General features: G+C 35.2%; 1 protein-coding gene across 2 annotated transcripts in view; it reads right to left on the bottom strand.

Moving 5' to 3' along the window:
* Positions 1–5,358: 5,358 nt before the first annotated feature.
* Positions 5,359–13,517, bottom strand: part of MAN2A1 (mannosidase alpha class 2A member 1) — a 127,075-nt gene continuing 118,916 nt past the window's right edge. For both annotated transcript variants that reach the window (XM_050912619.1, XM_050912617.1), the window contains exons 21-22: positions 9,303–9,413; positions 5,359–8,364 (exon numbers count right to left, since the gene is read on the bottom strand). In XM_050912619.1, coding sequence (XP_050768576.1) covers positions 8,212–8,364; positions 9,303–9,413 — 264 coding nt within the window. In that variant the 3' untranslated portion in view covers positions 5,359–8,211. The remainder of the gene's footprint in view (positions 8,365–9,302; positions 9,414–13,517) is intronic.

Consider the following 13,517-nt stretch of genomic DNA (forward strand, 5'->3'; position numbering starts at 1 on the left):
TCAGCTACTCCTCACGTATTCTGTACTGGAAAGTTACTAATAGCCCACAAATCACGAGTTTCACATAGACCATATCTTTAAAGATGAACCTCCACAAACTTAATTCATAAGGCACCTTTCCTAGCAGCAACTACACATTTATTAGCTATATTAAAACCCAATTCAACCCAATTATTAGCATCTTGGCTCATATTCCAAAGGCCCAATTTTTGATGAATGAAAATTCACAACTCATTTTGTCTGTTTGGAGACCAATTAGGTGAATAGGTTGTGGATCTCTGTGCCAAAACCATTTGAATAAGTTTGCCTTACAGTTACATTTGAGCTTTCACAGTTTCTTTCTCATGTCTACAAGCCAAGCCAGTAGAGTTCATTTACTAAGATACAAGCAAAAGCAATGGGACTGATTTTGGCACTGTCAAAATAGACAACTTCCTTTTGGTATGCAAACCTTAATTCTTTATCTGGGTGAAGGACTTTTACTAGCATGCTCCATTCAGAATTGACACGTTTGTAACAGCTGTATTCAATCTTTTGGCACAATCACTGACTATCTGAATTGATTCTATTAAACTCATATTGTTTAATTTATTTTAGCTTGGAATAGGTTACTGTTTTAAATAATTCAAAACATATGGAATAAAGACGATACTTCTTTTCACTGTCACCAGTATTAAACAACGAGTTTTGTGAACAAAGGTCTTCAGTTTGCAAAGGTGTTTCTCTCAGTACACTGCTGCAAGTGATTCAGACAGCACGGCTTACTTAGGATGTATTTCGTCTCCATTAGGCATTTTGAACTGCAAGTCCAAATTCATCTTTAAACTTGCCAATTTCCATTTTTTCCTGGAAATGTTCAGTGCTGCACAGTGAACCAGGAAAAACATTTCTGGTAAAGGTTGTTCCTTCTCTTCAATTTTCAGCTATCATCTTTGACCTCACATCTTCAAACATGCATCTGGATCTCATACAAGTTCTGGTTATCTAATGAAGCCTTCCTTCCCCTTCACAGGAACAGGCCATGCAGGACCACAGAATGACTGAATGGTTGAGGTTGGAAGGGACGTCTGGAGGTCATCTGGCTGAAACCCCTGCTCAAGCAGGGCCTCCTATAGCCAGTTGCCCAGGCCCATGTCCAGACAGCTCTTGAATATTACCAAGGATAGAGATTGCACAACCTCTATGGGCAACCTGTTCCAGTGCTTAGTCACTCTGACAGTGAAAAATTGATTCCTGATGTACAGGAAGAATGTGCCCATTGCCTCTTATGCTGTCACTGGGCACCACTGAAAAAAGCCTGGCTCTGTCTTCTTTACACCTTCTCTTCAGATATTTATATACATTGATAAGATTCCCCCTGAGCCTTCTCTTCTCCAGGTTGAACAGTCCCAGCTCTTTCAGACCCTCCTTATATGAGAGCAGGTCCAGTCCCTAGCAGAACAGAACTACACAATGTCATTAGCAGGCCTTTTTTTATTTTCTTGCTCCTTTTCACATGTATTCCTTTAGCCACCATGCTGAATTAAGCCAAGTCAGTCACACAGGAATTTTCTCAAAGATATAAGACTTTTGCATGAATTTAATTGGGACAATTTGCTTTCTCCTCCTCAAGTCTTTGTGGACCTTGAAAAGAACTGCTGTAAATGTACAGTATTGCTGATAGCATTTAACCAGTATCATCAAAAAACTGACCTTCACTGTCATCTGGAACTGCTCATTTTCCTTCATCAGCACATTTTACTGTTGAAGCCTTTGAAGCTCTCTTCTGTTACTAAATTCAACGTTGGCCAAAACTTTAATATCCTCTATTTTCCGGACGACTTTCTGATCTAGCACAATCAGGTTGCTGATTCTCTCTTCAATGTGACTTGACTGTCCGGTTGTTTTTTGGCTGGGTTTCTCAATATGCCTAAATTTTTTGTTCTAACAAAGACTTCATCTGTGCTTACAGGTAATTTTTCTATCTTTCCTGGAAATCCTCCAGTTGTCCATGTTTCAAAAAGAGCTTAACTACTTTCACTGTCTTAAAAGATAGTAGAACCTAGCAGTTTCAGATATATTGCCTACAACAATATGTGTGTAATACATATCATATAGGTTTGCTCACAATACATTATTGCTCACTTTTTGCAGTACTACGAGACAGTTGCTATGCAGAAAAGTCTTTGGAATTGACTTGAAGCTAATATTTACTGAAAAATTGAGAACTTGTAAATGATGGGACAAGGGGTAATGGCTTTAAACTGAAAGAGGGTAGATTTAGATTAGATGTAAGGAAGAAGTTCTTCACTGTGAGGGTGGTGAGGCACTGGAACAGGTTGCCCAGAGAGCTGTGGATGCCCCCTCCCTGGAAGTGTTCAAGGCCAGGTTGGATGGGGCTTTGACCAACCTGGTCTAGTGGAAGGTGTCCCTGCCTATGGCGGGGGGGTTGGAACCAGATGATCTTTAAGGTGCCTTCCAACCCAAACCATTCTATGATTCTATGATTTTCATTTCACTGTTTTCATTAAATTCTTCCAGTACAAAGTCTATGGTTTAAAGAGAAAGTCTATGGTTTAAAGAGATTTGAGTTCCGAAGAGAAAGCTGTAAAAAGTCTAATTTCTTCAGAATGAATTGGGTTGCATCCCATTCTTACTGAGATTTGTACACACAAGTTACTTGAACTAGAGAGTTCTTTTTTCAAACTAGTTATAAGTTCATGCCTACCTGAAATAGAGAGTTAGAAAACATCCGACATAGAACTCAAAGAGAAAGGAGCCCAAACCACATAAGTTATAGATTTTGTTGGTCACTGATGTGAACAGGTTGATCTTAGAGGGTCCCCGGTAGCCTAAGCCATAACAGTGGGCATTATCAAAAAGCCTCTGATTTATTATTGCCTGATCAAGACAGATCAATCAATTCTGAGCATATTCAGGACTTCTGGGAAGGCAGGTTACAGGTAAACTTGGGAATGACTGACAGGTTCTGAAATGGAGATCGTGTTATATCTCACTACCTATGCAGAGCACTGACAGAGCTGAGTTTGTCAGCACTCCCCCGTCTCTTTTGATGAGCATCAGGAATTCCTGGATTCTTGATCACACACAATTCCAGCTCACTAATGTATAGATTTCTTTTGGGAAACTGGGGAAAGAAATGGAGGAGGAGAAGAATGGAGAATGGCACTGAAGCCTGTTCAAGTGGATTTTCAGAGAGAGAAAAGTGTATGTTCCTGAAGACCAGGCTAGTGATGTGAGGCAGTTGTGGCAATCAGCAGGGCATGTGTCCCATTTGCATGCTCATTGAAGTAGATTAAAACCATGTAATTCTTGAAGAGCTGGCTGAGTGCTCACATCCAGCACATCTCATGGTTTGGCTGAGCTGCAGGCAGTCTGACTCCAGAAAGCTCTGTAGTATGCACTGGGCAGAGCTGGAAGGCCATGTACATGCTGGAGCCTACAAATGCCTATACATTTAGCTGGCATGCTAAGAAAGGAGAAAGTAGTACAAAAGGAATAAGTAAGTTAAAGATAGAAATAAAAATAGACTAGTTATCTGAGGAGACCGCGAGTTACTTTGCAGGTCATGATTTGAGAGGAACAGAGGCACGTGCCTTCCTGTATGGTGGATGTGTGTGATGCACAGGGAGTGGTGGTGGTGGTAAAGCAGGACAGACTGCTGGGATTAAAGTCTCCAGTTTAGTCAAACCCAAAATATGAATGATTTCATAGACTGTCAGTCAAAGGGCATCCCTTTAACAGGCACTGTATAGCAGGAAGAATATGTTATATTGAGAACCTGAAGCTCTGAAATGTACAATTAAAAATATCCGTCTTTACAGTTCAAATAGCACAAGTTTACAGACATGATGGAAATTTTTTATTTAATTATTTTCTCATTACCCTCAGTGTTATTAAATAATTTACCTAAAGGAAGGAGAGTAATGTAAAGAATGCATTATTGCTACTACATAGAAATTCTGGCAGACAAAAGCTAGTGATGCAATATCCACTTTAAATATCTATTAATTCATAAAATCTGTATATTAAAAGACTGATAGGTCCATGATTTAATATTATAATTTACAGAAATGTTTGGACATAGAGAAACTTTATATCAGTAAGAACATGCTCTGAAAATCCCAATAGTTCTCCAATGAATTGAGCTTGTTCTAGAAAATGTATTAAATATTTTTGTATGTTCTCTCTTTTAGAAGACAAAATTAATACCTTTGGCTGATTTTTGTTGTTGCAAATTCTTAATATGACAGAGTAGTTATCCTAAAATAACTAGGACAACACATTGGATCTGTATTTTATATTTTGTCATATATACAACTCATCACAAGTCAGATAACCTCTTAAATCTGAGCAATGTATTTTAGTGTCAGTATCAGTGAAGATGTGTAGAGAGATCTAGCACCTGTTATTTTGAAACAGGATGGACAGGTATACATCAAATATAGTTAATTTAATTTCAAAAAGTAAAAGACTTTATTGGTAACTGGAATTAGTGCAGTATGTTCTGTCCAGATGGTCATGCTGATATTAATGGATTCCAGAGTACAATGACCTTAAAAAGGTGAAGGGGTGCTTTAAATTGGACCCATACCCATTGTTGCCTGCTGCAGTTCGATATTATATACTTTTATTTTTTATCTTGAAACATCAGCTTTAGAATTACAGGGATTTACATAGTATGTGTATATGTATACTTTTATATTTCTAGCTAAGACTATCCAGTCCAACATCAAATACCTTCAGGCACTGACTGAAATTTATACTAATTGTCTTTGCAACTCATTACGCTCAAGCTCCATCAGCACTTTGGGAAGCAAACCTGTAAAGCATCTATGCCTGTTGAACTTGTCATATGTAATTACAGCATATTATATTAGCATTATATTATTTTCTTAAAAGTGTTCAGTCTAATTACAGTTGAACTGTTATTTTGACTTTATTTTCTAATGGTGTGTTTGTTAATTTAATTTACAAGAACAGCTTCCATTCCATTAGTCTCAAATGCTTAAAAGAGAAATGAGATTAATTCAAGTAAAAAAATTCTAGCATTTTACACCTTCTACTGTTTTCTGCTAAGTCAGTGCAAGGTTTCTTTTGTGAAAGAAGAGCTACCCATTCCCTTCCCACACTGTGCAATCACACGTTTACGTCTCTGAAGTTAGCATCTATCTTCTGTTTGGCAACTGTGAAATAGATTGCATCTTTCATCAGGCGTTCATCTCACTACAGGTAATTGTCATTCCCAAAAGCTACCAATATATCAACCTCCTCAAAGAAGGCATGCTTGTTGTTTCTCTCTTTTTTTAAAAAATTTAAATTAGCTATGGCTAAGGCATTAATGACACTGATCACATCTCACAATAACATAATCTTTTATTAGAGATCTTATTTTACATATCCCCATAAGATATAAAACCTTCCAAGAGAAAATATCAAAAACCTTCAGTTGAAATCAGTTTGTTTCAGACAATATGAGCAAGTAAACCAAAGACATTTAAGATAAAGGAATGTAAAAAAAAAAATTCAGTACAGGTACAACTCTGGTATGGAAAGTAATTACAAGGTTTTAAACCATTTCTCACACGGCTTTATCTTTAAAACCATACTGGAAGGTAAGGATGCTTGGTTCTCTTAACCAGTAGTTATAAACCCAGCAGCTATAAAAATAGAAAAAAAGAAAATAATATGATTAAATTTGATGGCCAATGCACAGAAAAAACAAGAACTTAATTGAAATATCCAATATAACGAAAATACAATGTAAGAATTCATTAAGAGTTGTTGGAAAAAAAAAAAAACAAACAAACCCATGGGCAGCCACATTCTGAACCAATTAAAGTAAAATTTATTATCTGACTTTGACTGGAGTTTTGACTTAGTTAAGGATTTCAGGAAAGGATCCCAAATTGAAGGCCATTCTGTTGTTGCACAAAAAATGCAAAATAAAGGTACAAAGATTAAATCTGCTGGTTAAGGAAGATTCAGGCATCATGATTGTACAGCTGATGATGAAAGAAAAGATTGAATGCTATATGAAACATCTTTTGGAAGCAATTCCAACAGGCAAAATACTTTAAAACTTTATTGCATCAAAATTTTACTTTTCTGCCTAACAAAACTGAAATAGTATTTTGAAAGCTCTTTTGCACAGAACACATAAAAGTCTCTGAAGTATTTTAATTCTGAAGATGTAACAAAATAAATGTTATGAGAAATTTCTGCTGGCAAGTTTACCAAGCTTTGAGTTCCAACAAAAAATAGTATTTTCAAATACTACAGCTAAGAAAATTTACAGTACATGTTTATTGCATGAAAACATCCATTTATTGGATCCATCTGATTCTTCCATTTGTGGTTAGTGGTTCTCATATTCTTGATATAACTTGCACCAGATCCTACTAAGTATTCCATTAATTACAAAACACACAGTGGATTGAATTAAGTAGGGAGATCTACACAATCTCAACAGAGATCCAACCTGTGACAATGCATGAAATCAAAGTTTCATTTTCTTTTAAGATAGCCTGTAGCTACATGATATAATTTGATACACTGTGGAACAACGATGATGAAATTAAATACAGTAGGCAATATTAGAGTTAGAAAATAGCACATCTTTTTACCAGTTATGATGATTTTTCATGCATTAGTATTAAAGATAAGCAATGATGTATGGAAAAGTAAAGCATAAGCAAGAGATAGAAGAAAATTATGAAGATAAATGAAGACTAGGAAATGGGATCATACTCAAGTGCATGTTTATATATATTAACTGTAAACAGCAGCTCTACTTAGGGAAGTATTTTTCAGACTTGAATGGCTTCAGCACTAAATATGAATTACTTAATATGTGAAAACAAAGCAAAAAGTAAGACTCCATTCTTCAGTAATGTGAACACTGGCAATGTAAGTGAGGTTGCAAGTTTGAAAAATGTTGTTTAAAATATAGGCACGTGATTCTGAATTAACAGGTCACCACAGTCTGTGACAGGCAAGCACGTTTTGATGGGTTTGCAAACTATGTCTTGCTTACTATCAACTCTCTGCATCAAGCTGCAATTTCCTTGAAAGCAGCTGAATTTAGATTTTACAGTAATTCTTTTTTTGTCTGTGTTTCATGTTATGACATCATTTTAATACATTCAAATAGTCAAAATGTTCAGAATAAGATAGCACAAACTTGGTGCAGGAGGACATAGATCAGAGTGTGGCCAGCATTGTCAAATAGGAGATACACAGCTTAAGTATTATATAAACTACCTTTCCCCAAAAAACATTAACATAGACACCAAAATGGTAACAAGACGTATCAAAAAATAAGGCACATTTATCTTGATATGGTAATCTTGAAATAGAAAACTCATTTCAGAGAACATTGGTATCTAAATGAGTTTTATAAAAAATCTTGTATTCATGATAATTATGGACATTTCTCATCATACATGATAATGGAATAATTGCACATATCCCAGTGTGTCAAGTAACAAAATGGGAGTTTTATTAAACATTTTCATTGCAAAATTATTTTGTAGGTTCATGTTTTCCTATTTACATAACTCAGGTGAATGGTAGAAGTATTAAAATCTACCATCACTTTTCACAAGTACTGCAGGCTTTCATTTTACCACAATTAATAATCCCCTTTGTGTTGAATAAATTGAAATTAATTGTGGAATAAATTGAGATTATTGTCATTTATATAAATGATTGTAAATATTTGGACATTAGCTACTACACAAGAACATTTTATTCCATTTTATTTCCAAGCTGCATCAGGACTTTCTACACTGAATTATTTGTACATAAATTCATCAAGGATCAGCAAAGAAGGCTGTTTAAAATCCAATCCCCTCTTTATGAAAATTAAAACACCAGAAACGTCATTAGTTAGCATTTAACCTGAGATTTAATCTGTTGAGAGGTTAACATCCTTAGAAATTTCTTCACTTGTTGCATTAACTTATACTGATGTTGCTATTTTATGAAAAACAAAACAAAACAAAACAAAAAGAACAACAGCAACAAAACCCAAAAAAGTTGCTTGCAACATGGCTTTTCACTGTGTTGGTCAAAAAAATTACAGAATGCATGTTTTTCTCACAGTATCCAGAAGTGGGAATAATAATAATGTGCTTCTTATTGCACGTGAAACTTAGAGGAGATATAACTGCAGATTCCTCTTCTCTATCTGAGTTTTAAAGCCAGACTTCATCTTAGCCGAATCCGGAACGTATTTATCTCCATAGAACTCATATTTATTTCAGTTATATTTCTGGCATCCGGAGGTGAATGCATCAAAGATAAAGATGCGGGTGTAAGACTTTCCACTCTGAATTTGTTAAAGAGTTTGTGCACCTTTACCTGGAAAAAAAAAGAAATATATTTAGAAAATACAGTATATATCTTAAAATTGACTTTAACCTAATCTCTAACAATGATCCAAATGATACATCTCCTTACAGGTATCAGCACAGCAATTCTTACATCAAAGATTATGAATATTTTTAAGTACCATGTCTCAAATGCTATACACTAAATTAGATCTTTTTAGGCAGTGTTCACTCTCCACATTTCAAAGCAAGTAAGTTAAATCAATATATTAAAAAACTGATCAGAAATATTTGGATTAAAACTCTTCTTGTTTCTAAACAAAACAACACTTACCCTTCTGCTTAAAGAAAATCCCGAACTATTTCAAAATTTCATTACACAATTTCTACAGATTCATAACCATCCAGTCCATCTGTAACCCTCAGAATAAAGTTGTATAATTTATACTTCATAATTTTATGTATCACATCAGTTCTGTAGCAATTGCAAAATACTCAATATTTGCAATGGTGTAGGTCATGTAAGTGAGCATGGTCAGACAAAGGACATGCTATAAAACAAAGAGTTTTCAAAGTAACAGTCACATAATTTTTGGATATGTTAAGAATATTCAAAAGATACACTTCAGAATATGTAATTTGACTCTTTTTACTACGTAAAGTTCTAAAACACTATTAAAAACTTTTTTGAGAAATACTGATCGGTGTTAGGTGAAAACAACATTTACAGGAAGTTAATGAGATTAAAACTGACCTAGAAGTTTACTTGTTGATGCTTACATGGTCATTCCCACACACCAGCAGATCCATCTTTATCAAATGGAAAGCAGCTTTCAAGATAAACTTAACTATTATCCTGACAGTATAACTCTTGAGAAATAACTACCTAGACTTTACCTATAATTTGACTTAAATATCAGTGTTTCTGCAATACTTGTAAGGTAAGCTACCCATAAAATGTCAGTATACCTTTCCCTGAGTAGTGGAACAGAGCAGACCCATGTCTCTGTTTGAAAATCTACAGTCAAATCCCTTTCTGTGAAGAATCAGAGCAGCTTCATCAGACGGCTCAATATCTACCTACAAATAAACAAAATAAAAAATTACTCAGAAAGTAGCAGAGCCAGAAATACATTTTAGGACCTCATAAAATTATCGTTACCTTACAGTGACAGTGCCACTTGTGCCTTAAATAATGTTCAGCCTAGATTGAATAGTCATGTTTCTTTTAATGTTTATAAGACTAAACATAGAAAAAACTAAACAGCAAAGAGAGTTTAGATATACAAAGTACTACAGAATATAAATGTAAGTTGTTAACGAAGGAGTTCAAAGCTCAACAGATGCACACGTACAGACTCAGAATTTAAGTGTTGCTATCATAGTTGTATTACTTGGCTTCCCAGAAAAATTATGTGGCAAAAGCAAAACAAAAATAGAAGTCATATGCTAATAACAGCCAATTTTAAATACTCATTGTGACTACGTTCCATCAAGCTTTCATTTTGCAAAGCTGCCCTCTAAAATCTAACTCAGCTTAAAATGTACATGAAACTGTCCACTAAAATACAAATATTAAATAAATTTTATGTTTATAGATAAGACATATAGTGCTCTTGAGCCTCAAAAGGCATCAAAGAGTAATCCAAGAGTAACCCACAATCTCAACGTCCTACTTTGGACGAAATCACTACAATCACTTAAGACAAATGGTTACAAGGAGAGCTTATAAATGCCTCCAATCAAAATCTGGTTTCGATAGGTACTTCAGAAAACAAAGTCATAGCCTAGAACTGGCTGGGAAACTTCAATTTACACAAAAAGTTCCTTTTTTTTCTCTTACACTAAGATGTAGAAAACCACTCTTGTACAGCAAGAGTAACAGAAAAGAAATTCTTCACATTGTAGATGAATGTGCATGCAGCTATCTTCACACCACACGAGTGGCACATGATAAGATGCCCTTCATGCTGCAAGCTGTTTGCTGTATCGCTACACTCACCTTAGTCATTTATTTTCTGCGATGCATTACTTTATTTCTTTTTTGTCGTTGTTTTATATTCTTCAGCTCTTCATCTTATTACATATATAATAAGGGCATAAAAAAGATGGTTCTATCCGCAGCCGTGCCAACTCTTCGGGCTAGTTTTCTCTAATTTATTTCTGGTTTACTTGTTTTTGTACCGATGCTTTTTCCCAAAGTCTCTGCCATGAGTTAGGTTCATTTTGGTACGTATCTATGGCCTTGGAGAAATCTATGCCAACAAGCATTAGGCACTTTGTGATGCTTTAGCTCTTGAAGGTTTAACAAACGAGAGAGGTCTTAATCTAACAGGCTTCAGATCCAAACCAATTTTGTCCTACTAAAGGAGATCTTGGAACAGCTTGAACCAGCTTCTTTGAAACCCAGCATGATACAGCTTCATGGTGTGACAAATTCGTAGTATTAAGTACTCATTCAGATAATAAAAAATGGTAAACTGATAAACTTAATGTTAGTGTTTTCTAAGTAAGTTCCTCATTTAAAATAGTAAAAAAGTACTCAATAGTATTTGGAATTGAAATGAGACACTTTGCAGTAAAACATTGACTCGTAAAATCTTCGCATAGTTTACAAATCATGAATAAAACTCAGTTTGAGAAGATTTTAATGAACAACATTAGCTTATAAGCACCTAAAATCAGTTTTTTAATTAATGAATGGTGTCTACAGTCAGTGTATTCAAACAAGTTTGCAGTACTTAGTATCACTGATGGCTGAAAAAGTTCTTATCCTGTTTATTGGAACAGTAGTACCTCTTTCTACCTTAAGTAAGGTAATAATGATGATGTGACAAAATTATTTTCCATCTCCAACTATGAAATACTTGACTTGGTTTTTACTGTCACTGATGTGACAGTGTTACACTTAAAAGTAGACATTTTTATGCACACAAAATAATACCATCTGCCTAAACATCAGATTAGTGAAATATTAAAATTCATACTGCAAAAGCCTGACTTCCTATGGGGTAAATTGATGTTAAAAATGACAAGCCAGTAATGGGTATCAACACTTTCTCTATTACAGTGGAATTATCTTGTAGTAATCTGCATAACAAATGCATTTATGCATTTCAAATGATGGCATGAATATTTAATCTCTTAAGTTTTTAAAATTAAATATTATCTTAATTAAGATTCAAAAGATTTAAAACAGAAAGGTAATAAACAATTAATGACACCTTAGGAAAAGAGTTTTGGTAAGTATAAACATCTATGATACAGCAGTCAACATTTTAGAACTCCCAGGATTTTATCATGCACATAGCATCCATGTGTAATAAATTAAGCTGTTCTAACCTATTATCAAAGCAGGTGTAAGACTAAGTTGCCACAGCCTCTGTATCTACTTTAACTTACCTCTTCTTATATCATCTCTAGGTAAATTAGATTAAGTGCATGCAAGCCTAAGCAGTGTCTGAGCAAGGCTGAACATAATTTACATCAAATACAGCTTCTAAACATGACCATGTTAACTGCATGAAAACCTGTAACAAAATTTCTCAATTTTCAACGAACAACAACATCCTTAATCTTGTAAAACTTTACAGCATTGTTATACGACAAAAATTCACTAACTACTGTACTATCAAATCTCTGACTGCCTTTCTTGGAAGAGCTGCCAAAGTTTGACTTGATTTTGATCTCTGAGAAATAAAATGTGGCTTTCACATCAGGCTTCTAGATGGAAAAAAAATTTTGCTAGGCTTTCTCATAAGCAGCACCCCAGGGCAATGCTGCTAAAATTTTGATGAGAAAGAAAAACCATTTAAACACTTTATCCGATTACTGTAAGCTAACAGACATGCATTGAAAAGTTCAAGCAACATGACAAAAATATGTATTTGTATTTAGTATAAAGAGACAAATGTAGTCAGTTTTTAAATCTTGAGGCCTAGTCTATTACAGTAGGTAAAATTTGTGTCAAACAACTTAAAAACTGGAGCTTTATTAAAAATTCCTTTAAATTTCATATTCCTAAGGCAGTGGACTCTTCCATGACAAGAGCACTTATCTTACAACAATAGCAATATTCTTCCCACTGAGAGGAGCAGAGTTTAAAGGGAAACTAGGAATTCCCTTACGTTTTTTCTCATTTATGCTTTAATGCATTTTCATGCATTCTGATTTCTACCTTAAATCTTAATAATACTTTATTTTAATTTGGTACCCTTTTATGGGAAATTGTAATGATACAATTTCTTGAAAATCAACTTCAATAGCTAAAGCAATGGAGAAGTAGTCTATATGTCTGGAAAAAATTGCATTGCTTCAATTATCCAGAATTATGACACCTGTCACTGAAATTCTTGGAAGACAGAGAAAGGAAGCAGAAAGTGAGAAAAGATTCAAAAGGCCATTTTGGCATGCAAGAAATTATTTGCAAGGCATAGCACCATTTCTGCTGTGGGGAAGAACTGTTCTGTACCTATAACGATAGTGCTCCTATCCGATGACTACTGATAACTTTCACTTCGAAGTGCACAAAGTAATGCTGCAAGCTCAAGAGCTGTTAATCAAGTAATCATTGAAATATACAGTTGTGGACAGGGAAGAGATCATCACCTCAAACAGTCTTATACCAACTGGGATAGTGGGGTCAGTATAGCCCAGATAAAATCATAGAATTCACCTATGAATAGTAACACTGAACTCAAAAAAGCAGACACAGAGCCAGCCTTCCGTTTCACAGGTTTCATGGCCACATGATACAAACAAGAGGAGGAAGTTTAGGCCTCGAAAAGGGAGAGGGGGCATGTTCATGAAGGTCTGCCCCTGAACTTGACATGCTGAAGCAAACAGGTGTTGCTGAGCTGGCTGAGGTAAATGAAAAGATTTTACAGTGAAGTGTGGAAAATACACGTCTGTGGTGGTGCAGAGCCCCTGGGCCATGTTGCGATGTCAGGACCAGCCAACATTGTGTTCTTGTCCTGGCTACAAGTGCAGTGAGTTGGGACGATTAGGCACTCCCATACCGTACCTGAAACTCCTGCTGCTTGGATCATGGCCTGTCTTGGAGGGTGCCAGAATTACCTGACAAGAATTGTGGCCAGAATGGAAATATACTGACCAAAGTCAATCATCTCGTGATCCTATAAATAGTGATCCTAAGTGAGACCCTTTAAGCTCTCCAGGATCACA

Source organism: Gymnogyps californianus, chromosome Z (genome assembly GCF_018139145.2).
Source record: "Gymnogyps californianus isolate 813 chromosome Z, ASM1813914v2, whole genome shotgun sequence".
Classification (NCBI taxonomy): domain Eukaryota; kingdom Metazoa; phylum Chordata; class Aves; order Accipitriformes; family Cathartidae; genus Gymnogyps; species Gymnogyps californianus.